The sequence below is a fragment of the Cheilinus undulatus genome, linkage group 22, assembly GCF_018320785.1.
Source record: "Cheilinus undulatus linkage group 22, ASM1832078v1, whole genome shotgun sequence".
Taxonomy (NCBI): Eukaryota; Metazoa; Chordata; class Actinopteri; order Labriformes; family Labridae; genus Cheilinus; species Cheilinus undulatus.
Window position 1 is genome coordinate 17,006,003 of NC_054886.1, and position 19,182 is coordinate 17,025,184.

The 19,182-nt window shown below is 39.3% G+C and overlaps 1 protein-coding gene across 3 annotated transcripts in view; it reads right to left on the reverse strand.

Annotated features, from left to right (window-relative positions):
• LOC121504752 (regulator of G-protein signaling 12-like) overlaps positions 1-19,182 on the reverse strand; it is a 61,103-nt gene that overhangs the window by 14,145 nt on the left and 27,776 nt on the right. For all 3 annotated transcript variants that reach the window (XM_041779810.1, XM_041779812.1, XM_041779811.1), the window contains 10 exons: positions 12,693-12,714; positions 9,948-10,117; positions 7,626-7,718; positions 5,368-5,511; positions 4,693-4,875; positions 4,463-4,613; positions 1,552-1,649; positions 1,129-1,320; positions 618-691; positions 414-540 (listed from right to left, as the gene is read on the reverse strand). In XM_041779810.1, coding sequence (XP_041635744.1) covers positions 414-540; positions 618-691; positions 1,129-1,320; positions 1,552-1,649; positions 4,463-4,613; positions 4,693-4,875; positions 5,368-5,511; positions 7,626-7,718; positions 9,948-10,117; positions 12,693-12,714 — 1,254 coding nt within the window. The remainder of the gene's footprint in view (positions 1-413; positions 541-617; positions 692-1,128; positions 1,321-1,551; positions 1,650-4,462; positions 4,614-4,692; positions 4,876-5,367; positions 5,512-7,625; positions 7,719-9,947; positions 10,118-12,692; positions 12,715-19,182) is intronic.

A 19,182-nucleotide genomic window follows, 5' to 3' on the forward strand; every position in this document is an offset into this window, starting at 1 on the left:
AATTTTACAGTCAACATGTTTGCAGCTTCACCTGTTGAGTCTAAAGTCTAAATCTGTCAAAGTGTCCCTCTCCTTTGTTGAATCTATAAACCAACTTTCAGCACTGGTCTGCTGTATAGCACAATTATAATGTCTGGAAAGCCACAGGACTAAAATAAATCCTCTGGGGAGGAGTAAAGAGTCGGCATGTTTGAGGAGTGTCGTCATCTGTAATTATAACCCTGGGTTCTTCATCTTCGGAGGCTGGGCTGAGTCACAGTGCTAACCACCGTGTAGAGATGGAAAAGGATGCGGTCACTTCCCTCCCCTGACCACGATGCTCCACCCTGTGGCCCCGTCACACACTGCACACACACGCTGCCCTCTGGACACACAGGAGCTTCAAAAACATGAAGCCACCAGGGACAACTTACTATTTTAGCCACAAGATCGCTGAGGTGGAGGCCATATTTGGCCACAACAGGGCGCAGGACCTCTGTGACCGGTTTGGTGGGTTTGGCCTTTAGCCCCACAGAGCGGTTAATGGGCACCAGGTCCAATCTAAGAGCAAAGCAAAGGTAATGTTAAAGAAGGCATGAAAGCAGAGACAGAAAGTGTCATAAAGCAAACTCTTATACCTGAAGAGGGTCCGTTTCTCCAGTCTTAATTCTCGGGAGCTGAGGGTCATGCAGTCCTGGTCCAACACCAAAGGCTACAGAAGAAAAGAACTAAGTTACAATCATAAACTAAAAACACACAATCACATTTTAACTGTATCTCTTGTATCTCTCGTGCTCACATTTTTCTGCAGCAATCAAAATAATACACTCTTCAGTGCAATTGTCTGCAATCTTGATAATTGATTTTTGCTCCATTAAGACCCTTTTTAATAGTGATTCCCTTCAAATAAACCCATTCAAATTGCATTAAAAGATGTCTGACTGATCAGTAAGGAGGCAAAGTGGGAAAATGGCTCTATTTTCTTACTTCTAAAGGTGAACTGATCTGTAATTACAAAAAGTAAAATGCATTTAATCTTATTGTTTCCAGACACTAGAAGTCTGGCTGTTTACAAGAAACATATACCAACTTTCCAACAAACACTTTCTTGTGTTCACTGGAAAATTCTCAGTACTTTGTCTCCCTCACCTTCTCCCCTCCAACCAGGAAGAGGTCGACAGCAGCGATGTTGATACTGATGTTGTGACACAAATCCTGCAAGACGTCTCTGATGGAAGCGCCGGGCCGGAGAGTGATGGAAGAGCAGGAGCCGTCCGGAAGCATCACGCTGCAGTGTTTCGGGGAGCGTTCCCAAACTCCGACAGAGTGGCGATTATCAGCCTGGGGAGACATAATTAAACCGATCCAGAGGTTTAATTTAAAAAGGAAGATTGTGATTATGTTTACAGTTATTTTCAGCTGTAGTTGCAGCTTTAGCTTCTGATTTATTCCATCCATAAACAAAAGTGAGTGGGCTGACATGTACAAAATACACAACTATGGCCTGTTAGGATGACTCCACCAGACACTGGGCTCTGGGTTGCCATGGTGATCTGTCCAGAAGAATCCTACCTCAATCTTGCCAGCAGAGCAGGAAGTAGCCATCTCTAGGCTGGTACCGGACGACAACGACCCCTGGGACTCCCTCCGCCCATTACTGCCCCAGTAGTCTGCACAGAGGGAGATGAGTTCATGCAGATAAGAGACATGTTTGGGCTCTACTCATGTTATGTAACAACAACACAGTGTGGAGATATAACATCGCCTACCGGTACATCAACTTTCTCTGAATTGTGATTGCAATTGTCACAACAGTGTTGGCTGGCACAAAGGTGTCAGCCGTTGAATAAGGTGTTTGTGAATAAACAGCAGCTGTTACATTTATTCTGAGTGACATTTCATTCAGTGAGGGGTGTTTATCTTAAACAACAACAGTAGGAGGTTAAAGTAAGAATGACACTAAAATACAGAAAATGACACAACAAGTATGAATATTGTGAAACCTTAAAGCTCCCGTGAGAGGTGCTTACAAAGCAGGCTGAAAGTGATAACAATAGCTACGAAAGCAAACAACACCATCAGAATAATCACTGACATTTCTATACAGTCATTCTTTTTCTGCCTGAAACTGCTGACAACGGCAACAAAGGCCCGGAAAAGTATGTGGTACTAATGAACAAAAACAGCTGGAGGAGCAGTTTGCAACTAATTAGGTTAATTGGCAACAGGTCAGTAACATGACTGGAAGAGTTTAGAGAGGCATGCCGCCGTCTTCTCAGGGCCAAAAATCATTTAAAATGGACTGAGGCTAATGGAAAACTGTTATGTAATCAGATGAATCAAAGTTCCTGTATGGTGATAGAAAAATCTTTATTTAACTATGTTGTATGACAGGCCACAGTGTTATGATCCACCAGGCCAATTTTTCAATCATGAAAAACACCTGTAAGTTTATAAAATTAAGCTTTAAAGTCAAGAAAAACGAGGCAGTAAAATCTGTTCTAGGGTGGTGTGGGTGTGTCGGTTGAATGAGCTGAAGCCACGCCCACTCATGAGAAACACAATCCTCTAAAAATTTCTAAGTTGGGTATTAAATGTACTGTTTTCATGGCATAAATCTCTCCGTTAGGATACTTTTAATGACCTGTAAGCTGATAGATTCAGGAAATTTACCTCACAATGAACAGAAATGCAGCATGGGGCTGTTAACTCTCAATAAAGGCAGTGACATCAGCCAACAACAGACTGTACTGAGATGAACTGCTCTGTGATTTAAAACCATTGTAATGTTAGGGGGTTGGGAAATTCCCCTTCAAGTCCAGTGATGTCAGGGGCTCTTAAATTTGCCCTGCTCAAAACCTAGCCAGGAAAGAGGTGAATAAGTTTCTCACTCTACATCAAAAAATCAGTCACACATAGATCTTAGTGTTTTCAGACATACTGGCTTTGACACTTCAACCTGAGATAAATACATCTGAAATAAATATTTCATAATGACAGTAAATTGCATGAGGAGCAAACTTTATTTAATATTTGGACTTAGAACTATCTTGATCAACGTGACAGTGTTACCAAATTGTACATTTAACATTCATTACACTACAGCAGAAGTCGATATTTAACAGAATAAACAAATAAAAAAAACCCTGTTAGGTTATGAGCTCCACAGAAGAGTGTGTGTGTCTGTCTGTTAAAGCGTGTGTCACAGCGAGTGGTGGGCGCAGTGTTATTTTTTCAATAACGCATCAATTAATAAAGTGTTCATAGCCTCCCTGGGAGTGATGCCTAAAAAAAAAAAGAGACATCTGTCCCTCTGGAAAGGTCAGAGCTATGACAGTCCGAGCACTTCAGCACCACAGACAGTCTGTGCGTGCATCAGTCATTGAGTGTGTGACAAAGCGGCAGAGCATTCATTAATTATCTCGGATCTCGTTATTTATCCAAAAGTAAACAAATAGATATAAACCAGGTATGGCTTCTGTGTTGGAAACGCTGGATGTCTTTTACCTTTGTGATATTTCTCATAGAGACAGCAGTCTGATGAGAGGAAAGAACAAAAAACGTGCACAATAGTTTTTGAAGCTCTTTCAGGTCCTCCTGTAGGTTCTGACACATATTCCTCTGGCTACGGTAGCTGATTTCAGTTTGTGTTCTCCCCATGAATAAACTGCACCAGAGTATGAATGGAAGCGGGTTGAGACCCACCTTTTCAAGCGGTCTCGGCCTGTTGTTTGGTCCACACCAGCTTTCCCACCAGCACAAACAAACCAGTCGAACCAAACAGGTTAAATGCGAAAAAATGTCACCAGTTATCAAAAAGGCAACTTCTACAGGGGTGTTTACTCGATTAAAGCAGTAACATTAGCCTAGATTTTTTTATTTATTTCACAGTAAAATCATGTTGAAAATGTATGTATCAAACTTGTTACTGCAGGTTGTTTTATCATGAGTAACTGGAGGGTTCCACATGGGTCACTTCCTTCATTTTTCTTATTAATTTTGACCATGATCTGATCAAAGAAAAATCAGAAAAATATCTTGTTTTGGGTGCATAACAACAGAACAGGAAATAAAGGGTCTTAGAGAAGGGGATAAAAAGTTTGAACAGCCATCAGTTAAAAAAGTCTATAAAGACTCCACAAGAATTCGAATGATTGTCTCCTGTAAAAACCCCTTAACTCACCGTGTTGACCTTATTTTGTTAGAAAACTGGCTGTTTTAGTAGAACTTTCTTTAGTGTGTCAGATTGTTCTAACAACTATGTTCTTGCCAGTAGTCTGTGCAATACTTTGATCACTGCAGGGCAGCTGTGTTTCTACACGCCTCCCACGCATCAAGCTTAGCTCAGGAGCTGGCAGTGATCTGCCGCTCAGTTGAGGAACACATCATCACTTTGGAAGTTTTGTGAGTTGCAAAAGTTTTTAACAGTGTTGCTCTTTAAAGCCAGAAGGAAATAAACAGCCTTTTTAAATTGAATCCTTACCAAGGTTAATGTCTCCTATGTCTTTCTTCTTTGGCCCCTTCCCAAAGCTCCTGTTGCGAGACCAGGAGAAGAAGATACCACGTTTCTTGTCGGCGCTCTCGTCTCTGCTGTCTTCATTCAGTGACCTCCCTGATCTCTGCTTTCTTGCCTCCTGATGATTGGAATAGAAAAATTAAGATAAGCCTAGTGTGATTCGAGGTAAATTATTGAGGCTGAAAAGTCAGTTTCACCTTTTTGGGAGTGGAGAGGGTGGAGCGGTCAGAGCTGGCACTGTGCTTGGAGGGCGCAGGACTGCAGGGGATGTGGTAAGGGTCCGGTAAGGGCCGGCCGTCCACCTCAGCACGCAGACACTCTTGGTAAAGGGAGGACTTGAGGAACCTGGAGTAACTGTCGAACTTCATCAGGTTGAAGATCTGAAAGCACAGAGAAAAGACAAAGATAATGTGAGAAGAAAGATGTGCAAAAGGAGGCAGGCAAGGTCAAAAAACAAAGGAGCGAGGAAGGAAAACTGTTGAGTGTTAACATGGTCACAGCTTTTGTTATGACAGGTGTCTTAACAGTCGTTTTCTCATGCTCGCGTGCAGGCTGAAAATATACACATCTCTGACTGCATGTCTATGTGTCTGAGCGTGCAGTATGCGCTAGATTCTCTGTGGGTGTATGCCAGTTTGTGTTTATCTCTCTGGTAAAGGCTCAGAGCCCTTTTGTAAACAAACCCAGATGGCCATGAGAAGGGAAAACCCAATATGCTTGTGTTCAGTGAGTAAAGGCTAAATGAGAGCAAACCCCCTACTGCACATGGAATCCCTGCTAGGAAAATACCGAGTTTAAATTGTCATGAATTGAAACAGGAAACAGTCAAAACAAACGGATGAGCTTATTGCTTCTGGGGGTTTTGTCTGTACCTGTAGCTGCTGTGTTTTGAACATGTCAGGCCGCGGGGAGGTGAGTACGTCATCAGCCAGCTGGGCCTGGCTGTCAATGTTGACTGGCATGGTGGCCTTACTGGAAAGGAAGCTGTTGTAGATCTCACCTGCTCTCTGGGACAGCTAGAGGAAGGAGATTGAAGAAAGACAAACAAATTATAGTTAAGTTTACAAAAAGCTTTGACATGTGAGGAAGCAAACAGAAGAACACAGCAACATGGCATCCAGCAACATCAACAGAACCAAAGCAGTTAAGAACCTGAACAAAACAAAAAAAAAAAAAAAAAAAGAAAAACACAATCAAGATAATAAACTAAAAGCATCATAAGACACCGAGAGCCCAGACGCTTCAAGACACCAAGCAATACATGACATCACACAACATAGGTACAATAAAAACATTAGGAATAGGATCCCAGGCAACACAGGTTGAGACCAAGATGAGCAAAATGTTAGGAGCAGTTAGAAGAGAGTTAAAGAGAGAGGTAAAAACAACGAAAAAGATGAGAGCAATAAAAGGAGGCCAAAGCAGTAAAACATGATAAAAGAAACAGAACAAGAATTTGTTATAAAAGATATATATATATATATATATATATATATATATATCAATGAAGGGGAAAAAATCCAAGTAAAATAAAGCTCTATAAATATAAAGGCAATAACATGAATACATTTAATAGCAAAAGTAGAGAAAAAGTAGACAGAAGGAAACCAATAAAGGACACACAAGCATTAATGAGATGGAGTAAAAAATGATTGAAAGATTAACCTTCAGAGGCATCTCAAATTTTACACCCTGATGAAACCTTACAACCAAAATGGTTCACTTTATACATTAGGCTATGACAAATTTATACGTTAAAATGTTTTTAAACCCTTTGTTAAATTAATTTCCAAACAAACACATCCCTCAGGTAGGTCGTTCCAAAGTCGAGGAGCTCTGAAGGAAAATGTTCAATTACTTTTAGCTATAAATCTTGACTTTGGAACTACCTGGAGGCCCCCACCTGAGGATTTAAGGCTCTGGGCTGGCACATAGGGGGTTAAAAGTCCCATTATATAGCAGCGTTAATTTCATCGACTAAAACTATGACTAAAAATGTTTATCGACAGCCTTTTTTGACAAAAACTAGACTAAGACTAATGAAAATAAATCTTTTCTGACAAAATGAAGTTTAGTTTTCATCAAGATGACTAAAACTACACTAAAATGTTATGTAGTTTTCGTCAGACATTCAAAATCTGTGATATTTCTGCACCGTGGGTAAATCTGTCAAAAAACAGTGCCACTGTAGCTATTCTGCCTCTCAGCTGGAGAGGGCAGGGACCCCAGGTTGGCCAGGGTGCATACAACTACCATGACTTGGTACCAGACCTGATACCAGATTAAGGCAAGAAAATAAATGCTTGGTTAAAATAAAAGACTAAAATGTGAGGACTCTCTATAGACTAAACTAGACTAAAACATTTTTTGAGTTTTTGTCGACTAAAACTATACTAAAACTCAAAAGGATAGAAATGACTAAAATGAGACTAAAACTAAAATGCATTTCAAAGACTAAAACCAAAACTAAAATTAAAAAATAGCTGCCAAAATTAACACTGTTTAATAGATGAGAGCAGACCCTTTCGTGCTGTAAGTGTAATACATAAAATCTTTAAAATCAATTCTTAAACTAACAGGAAGCCAATGTAAAGATACTAAAATTAGTGTAGCGTGATGTTGTCTGTTAAAACCAGGAAGAAGCCTAGCTGCTGCATTTTATACCAGTTGACCAAACAACAATAGTCAAAATGGTACAAAAATGAGGGCATGGATTACTTTTCCATGTCTGGTAGAAAATTGGCTAATTTTAGCAATTGTGGGTAAATGAAAGAAGCATGACCATGCTACTTTATTGATATGTGTTGCAAAGGGGAGGTTGGAATCAAATTCTAATCCTAAATATTGGGCTGTTCATTTAATATTTGACGGACCAAGTCTGTTTCAGATTGTATTGAATAGACTAATTTCAGATTTGGAGCAGGAGCAGGTAGAGTGTAGATAGACATTTTGTTCAAAGTGGCTTTGCTTTTGTCCAAAACAAAAGAATTGAAAGATGCACATAAGGTCAAATTTTTACAAAAGTTAAAAAGGTGCATTGATTTGAACTCTGACTTTAAAGTTATTTAATCAGTGATTTATTTTTAACAATGGGAAACAACACATGCCTATCTTCACACCATACACTTACCTGCTTCTTATCCGTTGCAGGGACATGACTGAAGTATTCGCAGGCCTGCCAGAACAAGATATTCTCCTCACTGAATTCTTTCTTGAGAAATTCCTGCAAAGACAGACAGTGATAGAGTTCTATATGACTTCAAACTGGTGTGTATTTTCTTATTTTTGGGGGGTTGTTGTTGTTGAGACCAATGGTGAGGAAAGAAAAATTGTCGGGTGTAATGTTGTGAACAGGAATGGTGTAAGTGTGGGTGTAGGATTGCGTGGGCGAGTGATGAGTGGTGAGAGAAGGCGAGGAGGAGAGAGGTGGATCTGGGAGGCCAGAACTTAACGTTGTGCCTTCAGAAGGTGTTGTGGGCTGCGTTCAAAGGCACATATTTTGCGTGGGAGAAATGGGAACAAAAATAGGAGGGTGATCATGACAAGGTTGGATATTAAATCAAATTTAATGTAAATTTATATTAATCTAAATTTATTGCAAAGTATGGAAAAATGATTTGCTGCAGTGATATAAGTTTTAATTACAAGAAGCCTGACTAATTTGTTGTCCAGCTTATATCTTCCACAGATATCAGCCAATTGAAGTATCCATGTTCCTTGTCTAAAATGCAGAGTCGTTTTTGTTGAAGTGCAAAAATTACATAATTTTCTTCACTTAGTTTGCAGCACTCTCCATGGCAGATGGTGCTCTACAACAAGACAGCTTGAAAAGAACAATGCAAAATGTTCCTTCAAAAAGTTAAGGAGCAGCTTTTGTAGAAATTTTGCATAATCATTTTGATGAAGTTGGTTGCAATCAGCTGCCTCAAAAATCCTCTTTTGCTTTTGCTCCTTTTCACCTTTCCAGGTTTGGCAGATTTCCCTATAAAGATATACCATAATCAGGAGGATGGAGCATTTTACTGTATTTGGAGCTGCCCCAAAATTAAATATTTGGGAAAAAAATTACCCAAACTACATCAGACACCATCTCTGTTAGGCTTCCTGTCTGCCCTTGGACATTTATTCTTGGACTTTTCCCACTTGAACCGAGTCTTTCAGATACAAAACCTCCATTTTTTTTTTCTCTACGCTCAATTCAGGCTAAACATTGTATCACAACAGCATGGAAAAACACTGGCATGCCTACAGTCAGACATCTAATTGTCTAAACATGGAAAAACGTACTTATGTTACTGAAGAGAAAATACAGTGTCTTTAAAATTTGGGGACAATTTATTACATTTCTTGTCATGAACCAAGATATCTGGATATTTAAGAACATGAAATAGGTTTCTTAGAGAACAGCATATTATTCAACATAATTGCTATCCAAGAATTATACGATGCTTTCTGTCTTTGTTTGTTGTTTCTTGTGTACCTATGCTTCATGTGTATCTTAGTATATCTTTGTGGAAAGTTATCAGGGTTCTTCCACACTTTTAAGATTCATATATACGACTTTTTTTAGGAGAAAATTACTACCACAGTCAAAAATGAGAGGCATGTGAGATTTTTCAGTACTTCAGACAGAGCCAAATGACCTAATTTAATGCACTGCTAATGAAATGTCAATTGATTTGATACATTCTTGGGTCATAAAAACCCAAATTAGATTACTTCCGGCACTTTTAATGCAGCTTTTTCCATCAATACAACCTACAGTGATATTTATCCTTACAAATGCTACAAGCACATCCTCAAAAAAAGAATAAAGGGAGCTAGAAATGAAGATTCAATAAACACACATTCAAGTCAAAGTGCCCTCTGAAATTTAAGACCTCTCACAAATAAAAATATGACTTTCCCCAAAAATATTTTGTAAAATATTTGCAGTTAAAGCTTCATGTTATCCAAATGCGAACATAATGCCAAATTACAGAAATACTAGTGTGTCTCTTGAGTTGCTAGGTTGAAGATTTTATTCAAACTTCAAGAAAAAAATCTCAGATTTCCTGAATTAAATAATCCTCCTAAACTGGTTATCACTGTCCTACAGCCTTGAATTTCTCAAGTACCAAATCATACAGCACTGTGTGTCCTGCACATGTGCACGGCTCATGGAGGGGGTAAGAGTGTTTACAGGCTGAAGTTTCATGTGAAAATTTAAAACAAACCCAGTGCTAAAAAAAAATATGTTGGCAGGCCTAATGCTGGCTGATTTTCTATCTCAAATAACACATCATGTATAAAAAAATGATGGTTTAAGAAAAAGAAACCAAAAATCAAATTCAAGACACAATCGAACTCCTCAACTGTTATCCTTTTAAATCTTCACTTTAAGTCTGCAGTGTATTGACAACTCTTTCCTGAGAACAATCAATGAGCTAAAGAAACTTAATTCAGCTCTTACTGAAAAGTAGCGCACGCCCACTGGATCCTGCAGGAGACGCTCGAAGCAGCCGGCCCAGCTGGCCACACGCTGCTCTGGAAGCCCTCTATGGCTGCCTGCTCCTGGAAGGCTGCCATTACTGTTCAGGCTGCTCTGGCTGCAGCATCCCTGCAACTGGACTCCGCTGTAGTCTGCAGGATGGAGGAGCGAACATGCAAAGGTTAGAAGGCTCTGACGTTGAAGGCTAACAGCAGCCGGAGGAAATGTTAGAGCTGTTTTTCTGTGTGGCCTTTTAACCTTTAAAATAATCTTGTGAAATGAAACTGCATTATTTTTGGCTATATCAGCTGCACTGCAGTTGGAAAGTATTCTTATAAAGGATAATTGTGTGCCAAAACTTTTAATTTTTGTAGAAACCTAACACGTTTAGAACTTTATTGCAGCACTATGTCTATAACAGCACATTTTAAAACATCAGAACAAAATCAGATCTTGATTTAGCTCTGATCTACATCTTTTCAATAATTTCCTCAAGAGTTTGGCTTATGCAGGAACAGAGAAAAATGACTAATTTTGTTGGCAATTTTATCAGTTTTTAAAGAGTTAATCCTGTCAAAGGGGGGAGATGTTGGCCATAAAACAATCTAGACACAAAGAAGAGCCAAAAGGTTCTGTGTAACTGCACCAAACGCAATCCCAAGAAAGGGCTAGACTATAACGCTAAAGGTCACAGGGCTTAATGGCTCTTTACTGTACCCTTTGCTACACTGTTCACTGGTCAATGTTACACAATGAGTGAAAAGAGTTCAAAACATGTGATGAGTGAAGCTAACATGTTTGGTTGCATCTGAAAAAGAGAATCAGCAGATGCCACTCAGTTTGAAAAGAACAGCCAAGAAGCATGCAGTGAAGAGGGAGCTGAATAAAAGCAAGAAAAGAAGAGGAGACACGGCTGATTAAAGGGGATACAAGGAGGGATCCAAGAACCCGCACTCAGCTGAAGTGGGGGGGCTTTTTCAGCCTGTGCAGTACCTGCTATCACGGCAGCAGATGGCCACTTTAGAGCTGTGTGCAGAGCAGGCAGGGAGCGCACAGTAAAAACGGGAAGAAACAAAAGGGGTCACAGTGGGATTTGTTTCACATATACGTCTGTTTTCATTCTGTAGAGTCAATTCGCGGGCACAGGGAATGGGACTTAAGAGAGGGAATCAGGGCTGAAGGGAACAGGAATGTTTGGGAGGTTGTGATGCGAAGGGAAAAGGGTGGATTTCTAAATAGGTGTAGTTTGACTGTGGACTGTAAATAGTGCATGACATCAGTAACAGCCAGAGAGCGAGCGCTTTAACATTATGACTCAGATCGCCTTTATATGACCCTTTAAAACCAACATCATTTCTTAGCAATAAGCCCAAGTGTGCTATTAAAGTTAAATTAAAGCTCCTGAGTGGGAAGTTCCGTTTGAGTTAATTTGGCGCCTCCTGTGGATGAAACTGAATCAGTTTTAGCTGAGAGATAAAATACCAAACTGTAACTGATATTAAGGTGGCTTGGCAAACATTAAAGCTCCTGTGAGGAACTTTTGGGTTGATTTTGGCACCCCCCGTGGACAAACTAACAATGCTTTTCCTTTTCCTGATCTTGTCCTGTACACATGTAAGCAATGTTTTCTGACCTCTTAAAGGCATATGATGCAGTTTAAGAAAAAAAAACAACAACATTATCAGGTGTGCTGTTAGTCTCGTTGTCTGATGCCTACCCTCTGGCAGAGCTGACAGGCTTATAAAATACCAACACAGGAGATAAAAACCTTCCCCGCTATGGATTTATTTGCTGTTGTTGATCATTAAGAGGCATCATTATTCATTTTAGTCTGTTTCAATACCAGCTAAAAAAATCCTCACAGGAGCTTTAAGTATGACAACCTATGAGACTTTTTCCCTTTTTCCCTTTAAAAATAAATCCAAATGCCACAGAAGCCACTTGATCCGACTTGGCTGCATGTACTCGCGCTCTGGCGGTGCGATCCACGTTCATCACATTCTGTACTGCCTGCTTAATGAGCCGGCTTTAAAAAGCAAAAAACAGCCGTGCATGTCTGATCCACATCCATACTGAAAGGAGAAGCAGAGCGAAGCTGAGGCTGTGCCTCCTCCTCCTCCAACGCGAGTCTCGCTCCGTCCGCCTGTTAGTAAATGTTATTAAAACTGCAATGAAAGGGGAGACCAGACAGAAACGCACGCTAGCCTCGACCGCTCGACAAACATCTTTTGTTAATGAGGCATGCTGAATACAGTGAATGCATCATCCACAGTGAGTCTTTTTATTAGAGCATTTTACTGGGCAGCTACAAAGCGCTGTGTTGTGTTTAGAGGGGAAAATGAGGATAAAAACACAGGCAGTGAAAGAGTTAGACATATTAAACATTATGTTAGTAAAGAAGTTGGTAAAATCAAGATCATCTCTTTTATTGAGAAGGTATTTTGTATGTAACATTTAGGATTTGCAAATCTCAGCTTTTTTTTACTACCATCATTTTCTTAAATAAAATAAAAGACATAAATCAATGGCTGAAAACAAGCTCCAATATCAACCAAAAGTACATATATATGTATATATGTATATGTATATCATGTATAACAGTATGCCAGTCCTTTACCGATATTTCTGCAGTTAAGTCCACAACAACTTGATTAAGGGCCAGCAAAATCAAGCAAATCTTAAAATAAAGTTTATTTCTTCTTAGGGAAAAAAAAAGAGTTTACTCACCGCCATCTGAGGAAGCAGCAGACTGAAAGAGAACAAAGAGAGACATGAGTGAGAGGCTGCCCTCATGACCTCCTGAGCTAAGACAAGAGACTGGAGCTGATAGCAGCGTCTCTTCAGGCATCCCACCACTCGCTCTGAGGTGTGTCGTCCTTGTGGTTTGGGTGTGAGTGAGTGAGCGTGTGTGCTACTGGGAGAAAGGGCTAGATCTTTACTCCTTACACAGGCCCATTAATTTGTTAGTGGGTGGACTCCTCTGGCTTCTACCACACACAGCTGTTCACACCTCCACACCGGGACCCACCCCTCATTTTTGACTTTACACTCTCGGGGCCTGAATGTCAGCATTCCTGCTGGCCGCGCTCACAGTGATCAGAGCTCATCAAGGCAGAGGGACCGTCACTCGGTGTAACGGTCCTTCTTTCACTTGTTAATTCGAGGGCTGAGTGGTGGTGATGTGCCTGAAAAGAAGGCAAACAGTGCAAGGACCCCTGGTGGGCATGGAAATTTCACTGTGATCACTTTTAGCCAAGAAAGAAAAGCTAAATAAAACACTGACAGTGACTGATATCAGAGTAGATCAACACACTTTAAAGCTTCTGCGAGGATGCTTCATGTTGTCTCTGTACATGTTTAAGGAATGTTTTCTGACAATAAATCTCATTTTCTCTATGACACATGAAACTCACAATGGCTCTAGGACTGTTGGGAACACTAAAAAAAGCTGTTTTGTGTTGAGATGCACTGGCTAAATGTTAAATCTGAACCACTTTGTTGTCAGCACAAGAATTACAAGTTGGTTAAACTACTTATGAACATTTGATCAGTTTAGGCCAGTGATGTTCCCTAATGTCTTTTTTCGTATCAGGCTAAATGTGTATTTAAAGTACAGACCAGTCAAAAGTGGAGAAAATGCTCAAAATCACAGGATCATCATGTAAGTGGGTTTATGATGTAAAGGTAGTGTGTGCTAGTTAGCAGCTAGCTCTGCCAGCCTTTATTCCTCTTTGCAGATTAATATTGTTATTAATGTGGTTACTCATCACTTCAGTTTAGTTATTAGGGGCAGACCAATTATCAGCCGGTCGATTATGAAGGCTGATATTTGACTTTTTGCTCTGGCTTTATTTTCACTCTCCCAGAGTCACCAAATGTCCCATATACAACACTGATTCTCTCATTGGCAAGATGTCAACTGAGGTACCAGCCAATCAACACCTAAGCCTGGGTGCCACTGACACAGTGAGCATGTAGCATCACTTCCTGTTTTCCTGCTACTACTGTGCTGCTCTGTGCCCTTTCTTACGTCTATATAGCTATGGCTAAATTATTTATTTTCCCACATTTTTTTTGATCATACAATTTTAATTTTGCCACATTGAGTACATTTTATTGCATATTAAATGCGTATCAGTTGAAAATATCAGTTATTAGTCTCACAGACTACCAATAACTGGTACGGAATCAGCCCTGAAAAAATGATATCAGTCGACACCTTGAAGTTCTAACCATCAACAGCCTATACACAACTCTACTTCCATTTTCTTGCTCAAAATACTGCCATATCACTTTGTTCCTATGTCATGCTAACTTCTCATGTTTACATCCAGTGAATAGTCAGGGGAAAGCTCTTGCAGGATGGCATTAAATGAAGCAACTAAGGCTATTAGGGGCAAGAGGGTTAATTACAAGTTTAAAAAGAACATATGATAACCAGGTTATCTGATGCCGGCTATTTCTATATCCGAATTTAGCTGTTTAGCCAGCTTCCCATGCATGTTAGGCTTAGGGTTAGGGCTAGTCCCTAGTTATGTCCCTAGTTCAGGCCCACAGTCAAACACTCCATTTAAACTGGAATGCAGCCGCCTGCCACTAATATCCACTGTAGTTGTTCTTTATGACAACTGCTTTGCTGCCACACTGCTCTTTAATCTGATATACGTAAACCACCACTAACCGCTAGCACAGCACTGTTTAGCACTATTTTGATCTGTAAATGGGTATTACATTGTCCAGATGTTATGTCAGGTTATACTCACATACTAGCAAAGCACTGAATGGCAATATTCAGCCCAAGATTGTGGACGTTAACCTGCAAAAAAAAAAAAAAGGACAGAAGGCCGGCAGTGCTAGCGCTGCTAATAGTAATAACATTCTGTTAACCAACTTCTCATTGTTACGTGCAGAGTGAACGTGGTTTGCAGAATGTCTTTGTGACTTTAGACTAGTCAAGCTAAACTATTATAAGTTGGAAAATTGTACGCCTAGCCAGGAGCATCACTAGTTTTCTGTCCTGTTAATCACAGTGCTGACACCTACCCTAAAGCAGGAGTGACAGGTATATGAAATAGTGATAAATAAATAATCAAAATTATCTCTGATGGTCTTGTTTGCTTTTGTAGGTCATGAAAAGCACCAGTATTCATTTTAGTCTAATTAACAATCAGCTAGAAAAAAATCCTCACAGGAGCTTTAACTTCACAATTTGATATTTGCACTAAAGGGTAATAAAAAGAGATTTTAAAGCCCAAAATTATCAAGCTGTTGCCACAAATAAATGCATGGGAGGATATGAGAGGCGCATCTTCGGGCTTGGTCCAAGAACACTCGAAAAAATGTCTGCGTTGGAGGTTTCATCTGAAAAAAGGGGAGACTATTTCCAGAAGAGTGTTTTCTGAGCTGCTACTTCAAAGTGTGAATATTAAAGGCTGATAATACTTCCAAGTGAAGCTCTTACAGCCAGACTGCTGCCTTTTTGTGAGCGGAACATGTTTGTGCTTTAATAGTGGACTACAGTTATACTACTGCAATAAATGATAGAAAGAAGGAGTGCAACAATGCTTGCTTTCTTGTCACACTTAGACATAGCACAATATCTAAATAAGCTGTTACTCTATTTACACTTTTAAGCATAGTAAACTGTCCATAAAACAAGCCCAGACATATCTCCAAACAGCTTATTGACCACATTGACGTGACGTTTTCGTTCCATTTAGGGAGTGACCACATGTATCAGACATAAACCGCTAAACCACTAATAGTCTGTCGCAGCCTCTTTACAACTCCGCTTCTTCTACTGAGTCCAATCCTGTACAGTCAACACCCAAAATGCCACCTCTTCTGTGGTGGTTATGAGCATGTGAACAGTAATCATGGGTGGGTAGCATGAAGACCGACATGGAGCTGAAACAGAGGAGAGACAACAGAGAGAACACCCACTCCATCTGTCCGTCCTTATGGGACTAAAAGCAGAGAACCCTCAGACTTTAAATATATACGGCAGCCTGTGGTTCACTTTCAAGAATGTGACGTAATCTTTGGTTTGGAACAAACAAAAGTCTTGAAGCTGAAATCTTTAAAAGTGCAAAACTGAATATTTCACCTCTAGGTAGGTTTCTTTTTTTGCCCCTTACTGCAGTTAAACAGAATACATATGAAGAAGTGAAAAAAAGTAATCACATGAGACAGTATCTACACCAGGGCTTGGTATTTCCCACAGCCTAATGATACAAAGGCCTCATTATGATACGCATTGATTTGGGATTATAAAAATGTCATAAAGAACACGTCCTACACTGAATTCACAACAGCAGCTGTTCTTTATTGTTGCGGATAATAGATAATGTATAGTTACAAGGTTCTTACACTTTAAACACTTAAATTCAGATTCAAGTAAATAAAATAGTGTTTTTATATTGACTTTGCTATACATAAATACAAATACAGTACTATTTAACTAAAAATGTTGCTCTCTGTTGTCTTTCATACTTTTAATATAGGCTAATAATATTATGGTTTCACTTTGCTTTAAAACCACCTTTATTTGTAAGAATAACCTTTTGCCTTACATTTGCAGAAAACAGCACTGCTGTTTCATTTAATGACCCGATGAGTAAGAATTATGAGGCAGCTGTCTGGAGCCTTTGTTTTCAGCGCCTCCATTTGGTTTATGTCTTTACAAATAAAATATTCAGTTCTGCTTATGATCTCCAGATCCTGTTCAGACGTTGAAGTAAGTTTTGGCTTAAGAGAGTCATTCAGTGCCGGCTGGGATGACACTGATAAGCCTAGCTGCTGTTGCTAACTGCTTGTTAGCCTGGTGTCTTCTTGTGTTACTGCAGTATTTTACCTTGTTTGTTGCACAGCTTGAATAAGTCATATCAACTCCTGGCTTTCTGGTGTTTGAGGAAACCTTAAATAATCCAGTATCCTTGCTTCTAGCCTTGCTGGCAAGGATAGATACCATGGTGTATCAACTTGTTTTGTTAAATGTACCATAGGAAATGTATCGGTTCTGTAACATCTGTATCGATATACTTATCGATGACAGTTTATTGCTGTATCAGTTTTTAGATCACCCTACTCTGAAGAAAAGGACAGCAGAGCTAGCTGATTTTGGCAAAGCTTTGGATTTGCAGAGTGTTATTTCACTGCTATTATTTTTCAGATCTGCAACACATTAAACATGCTAATCAATACTTGACAAAATCACTTAGATGTGCCAGTTACTTTGCAAGGCAAAAGAAAGCCATTGCCCAGCAACTTAAAGCTATCTCACACTTCCTGCATACTTTATCTACTCTAAATGATCACTAACCATTAAGATGTGCATAATAATGCAACAGACTTTGCAATTATTTCATATTATTATTGTTTCTTTTGAATTTTGCATTGATTTTGCTTTGTTTTCCTCTCTTTATATTAAAATACTAATACACTACAGGCTGTTCCAGCTTTCATAGGTAATTGAAGAAAACAGACAATGAAACAACCTGTAACTTGTGCTACCGATGGATCAAAATATATCAGATAAACCTAGACACACAGATCCAGACTTTTTGTTGTTTGTTTAATTTGTTATCCTTCCAAATCCTCTGGGAATCCTAAACCTTCTACTTATGATTTTACTTTGGAGTTTTTACATATGGAGAGATTGTATTTCCAGGTAGTGTCTGATGGATGGCTAATACCAACTACCAATAAATGCCAATCACAGATGCAACAAAAATGATTATGCTGTCTCATTATCAATGTTTTCAACTACTAGAAAATAACAATATCAAGTAGGGCTTTTAGATGTTAGCCGGCTAATGTCAAATCCATCCATAGTCAGATTCAAATTTTCCTGGAAAGGGATCAATTAAAGTTTATCATATCTTAACCAGAATGACTTGTGAGTTTAGATCACTATTCATATTTTAAAACAAATTACGGCCTGCAATCACACTCCAATGCCATAAAGAAAATGTTGCCTGTCACTAGCAGCCAATGTTGCACCATGCCACCACCATGTTGCTATAACATTTAGCATCAATAGCATCTTGCAGACAGTGCAGGTTGGCACCAATACATCTAGAGAATGGAGACAAAGTTGTTTGTAGGTTGTGTCAGCTTATACATGTATGAAACTATCTTTAATATTGATACAGTTTTTAATCCCACAGCAGGTAAAATAAAACTTCAAGGCACCCAATATTGCTAGGTTTCTTTTGCCACGAACACAAGTCTAAAATTGTTTTTTTTTTAGGTATCAATATTTTACCGATTTATTTGTGTGACTTTGGCTCTCTCTATTTGAGATTTAAATGCAAATGAAGAACTGTATTTTATAATAGTAGTTCAACAGTCATGTAGCTTTTCCACCTTCAGTAAGGATAAGTGGTTGTCTTAGAACTTTATCAAGATATAAGATTAGAAAATCTGTATGACACTATGGAGAAAAGGTTTATTTTCAGTTCAGTTTTAAGTTTCACTCAGTCACAGGCCATATTACTTAATATGAGAATTTTCTCCTTTAAACAGTCCCAAAATGTCCTCATCCGTCACTCTTTTCTCCTTAGATAACAAACATGGCAGACAAGCTCTTGTTGTAAGAGTGGGATTTTTATTTCTTCTTACAAATATGTGATAGGAGTGGGAGTATTTCATATAATAAGTCCTGAATGCCCTGTTGACAGAGTCATAGTCATCTCTCATCTTTTAAACAATGTCTCAGAGGAGAGTTATGTTGATGACAAAGAAGTCATGGATTGCGTAAAAGACTCGATTGAAGTTGTTGCAAAATTTTGTAAGTCACCTGACCAGCTGTTACACATTCATTATATTTATATTATATTCATTATATATTCAGAGTTTACTGCAAAGGGGCCAATCAAGAAAAAATGTCATTTTTAACTGTGACATAGATTTGATGTTTGCATGAAAAAGTTTCCAGAGTTTAAAGTGGCCTGTTTTAATGTTTGTTTTGTTCAGGAAAATCTGTTATCAAAAATATGATTGCTTAAATCATAGTGTTGCTGTCTGTGTGTTTATGTGCGTGAGGCTGCAGGGGTTAGACCACACACACCACTGTGTTTTCAGACTCGTTATTGCTTCCTTGTCCCCAGTCAGGTCCAAGTGGCGACCCAGCACAACGTCACCTCTTGTCACACGCTCCCTTCCTCTGTTGACACCTCTGGTGACGAGCTGCTCCACCATGGGTGGCTCTGCGGCC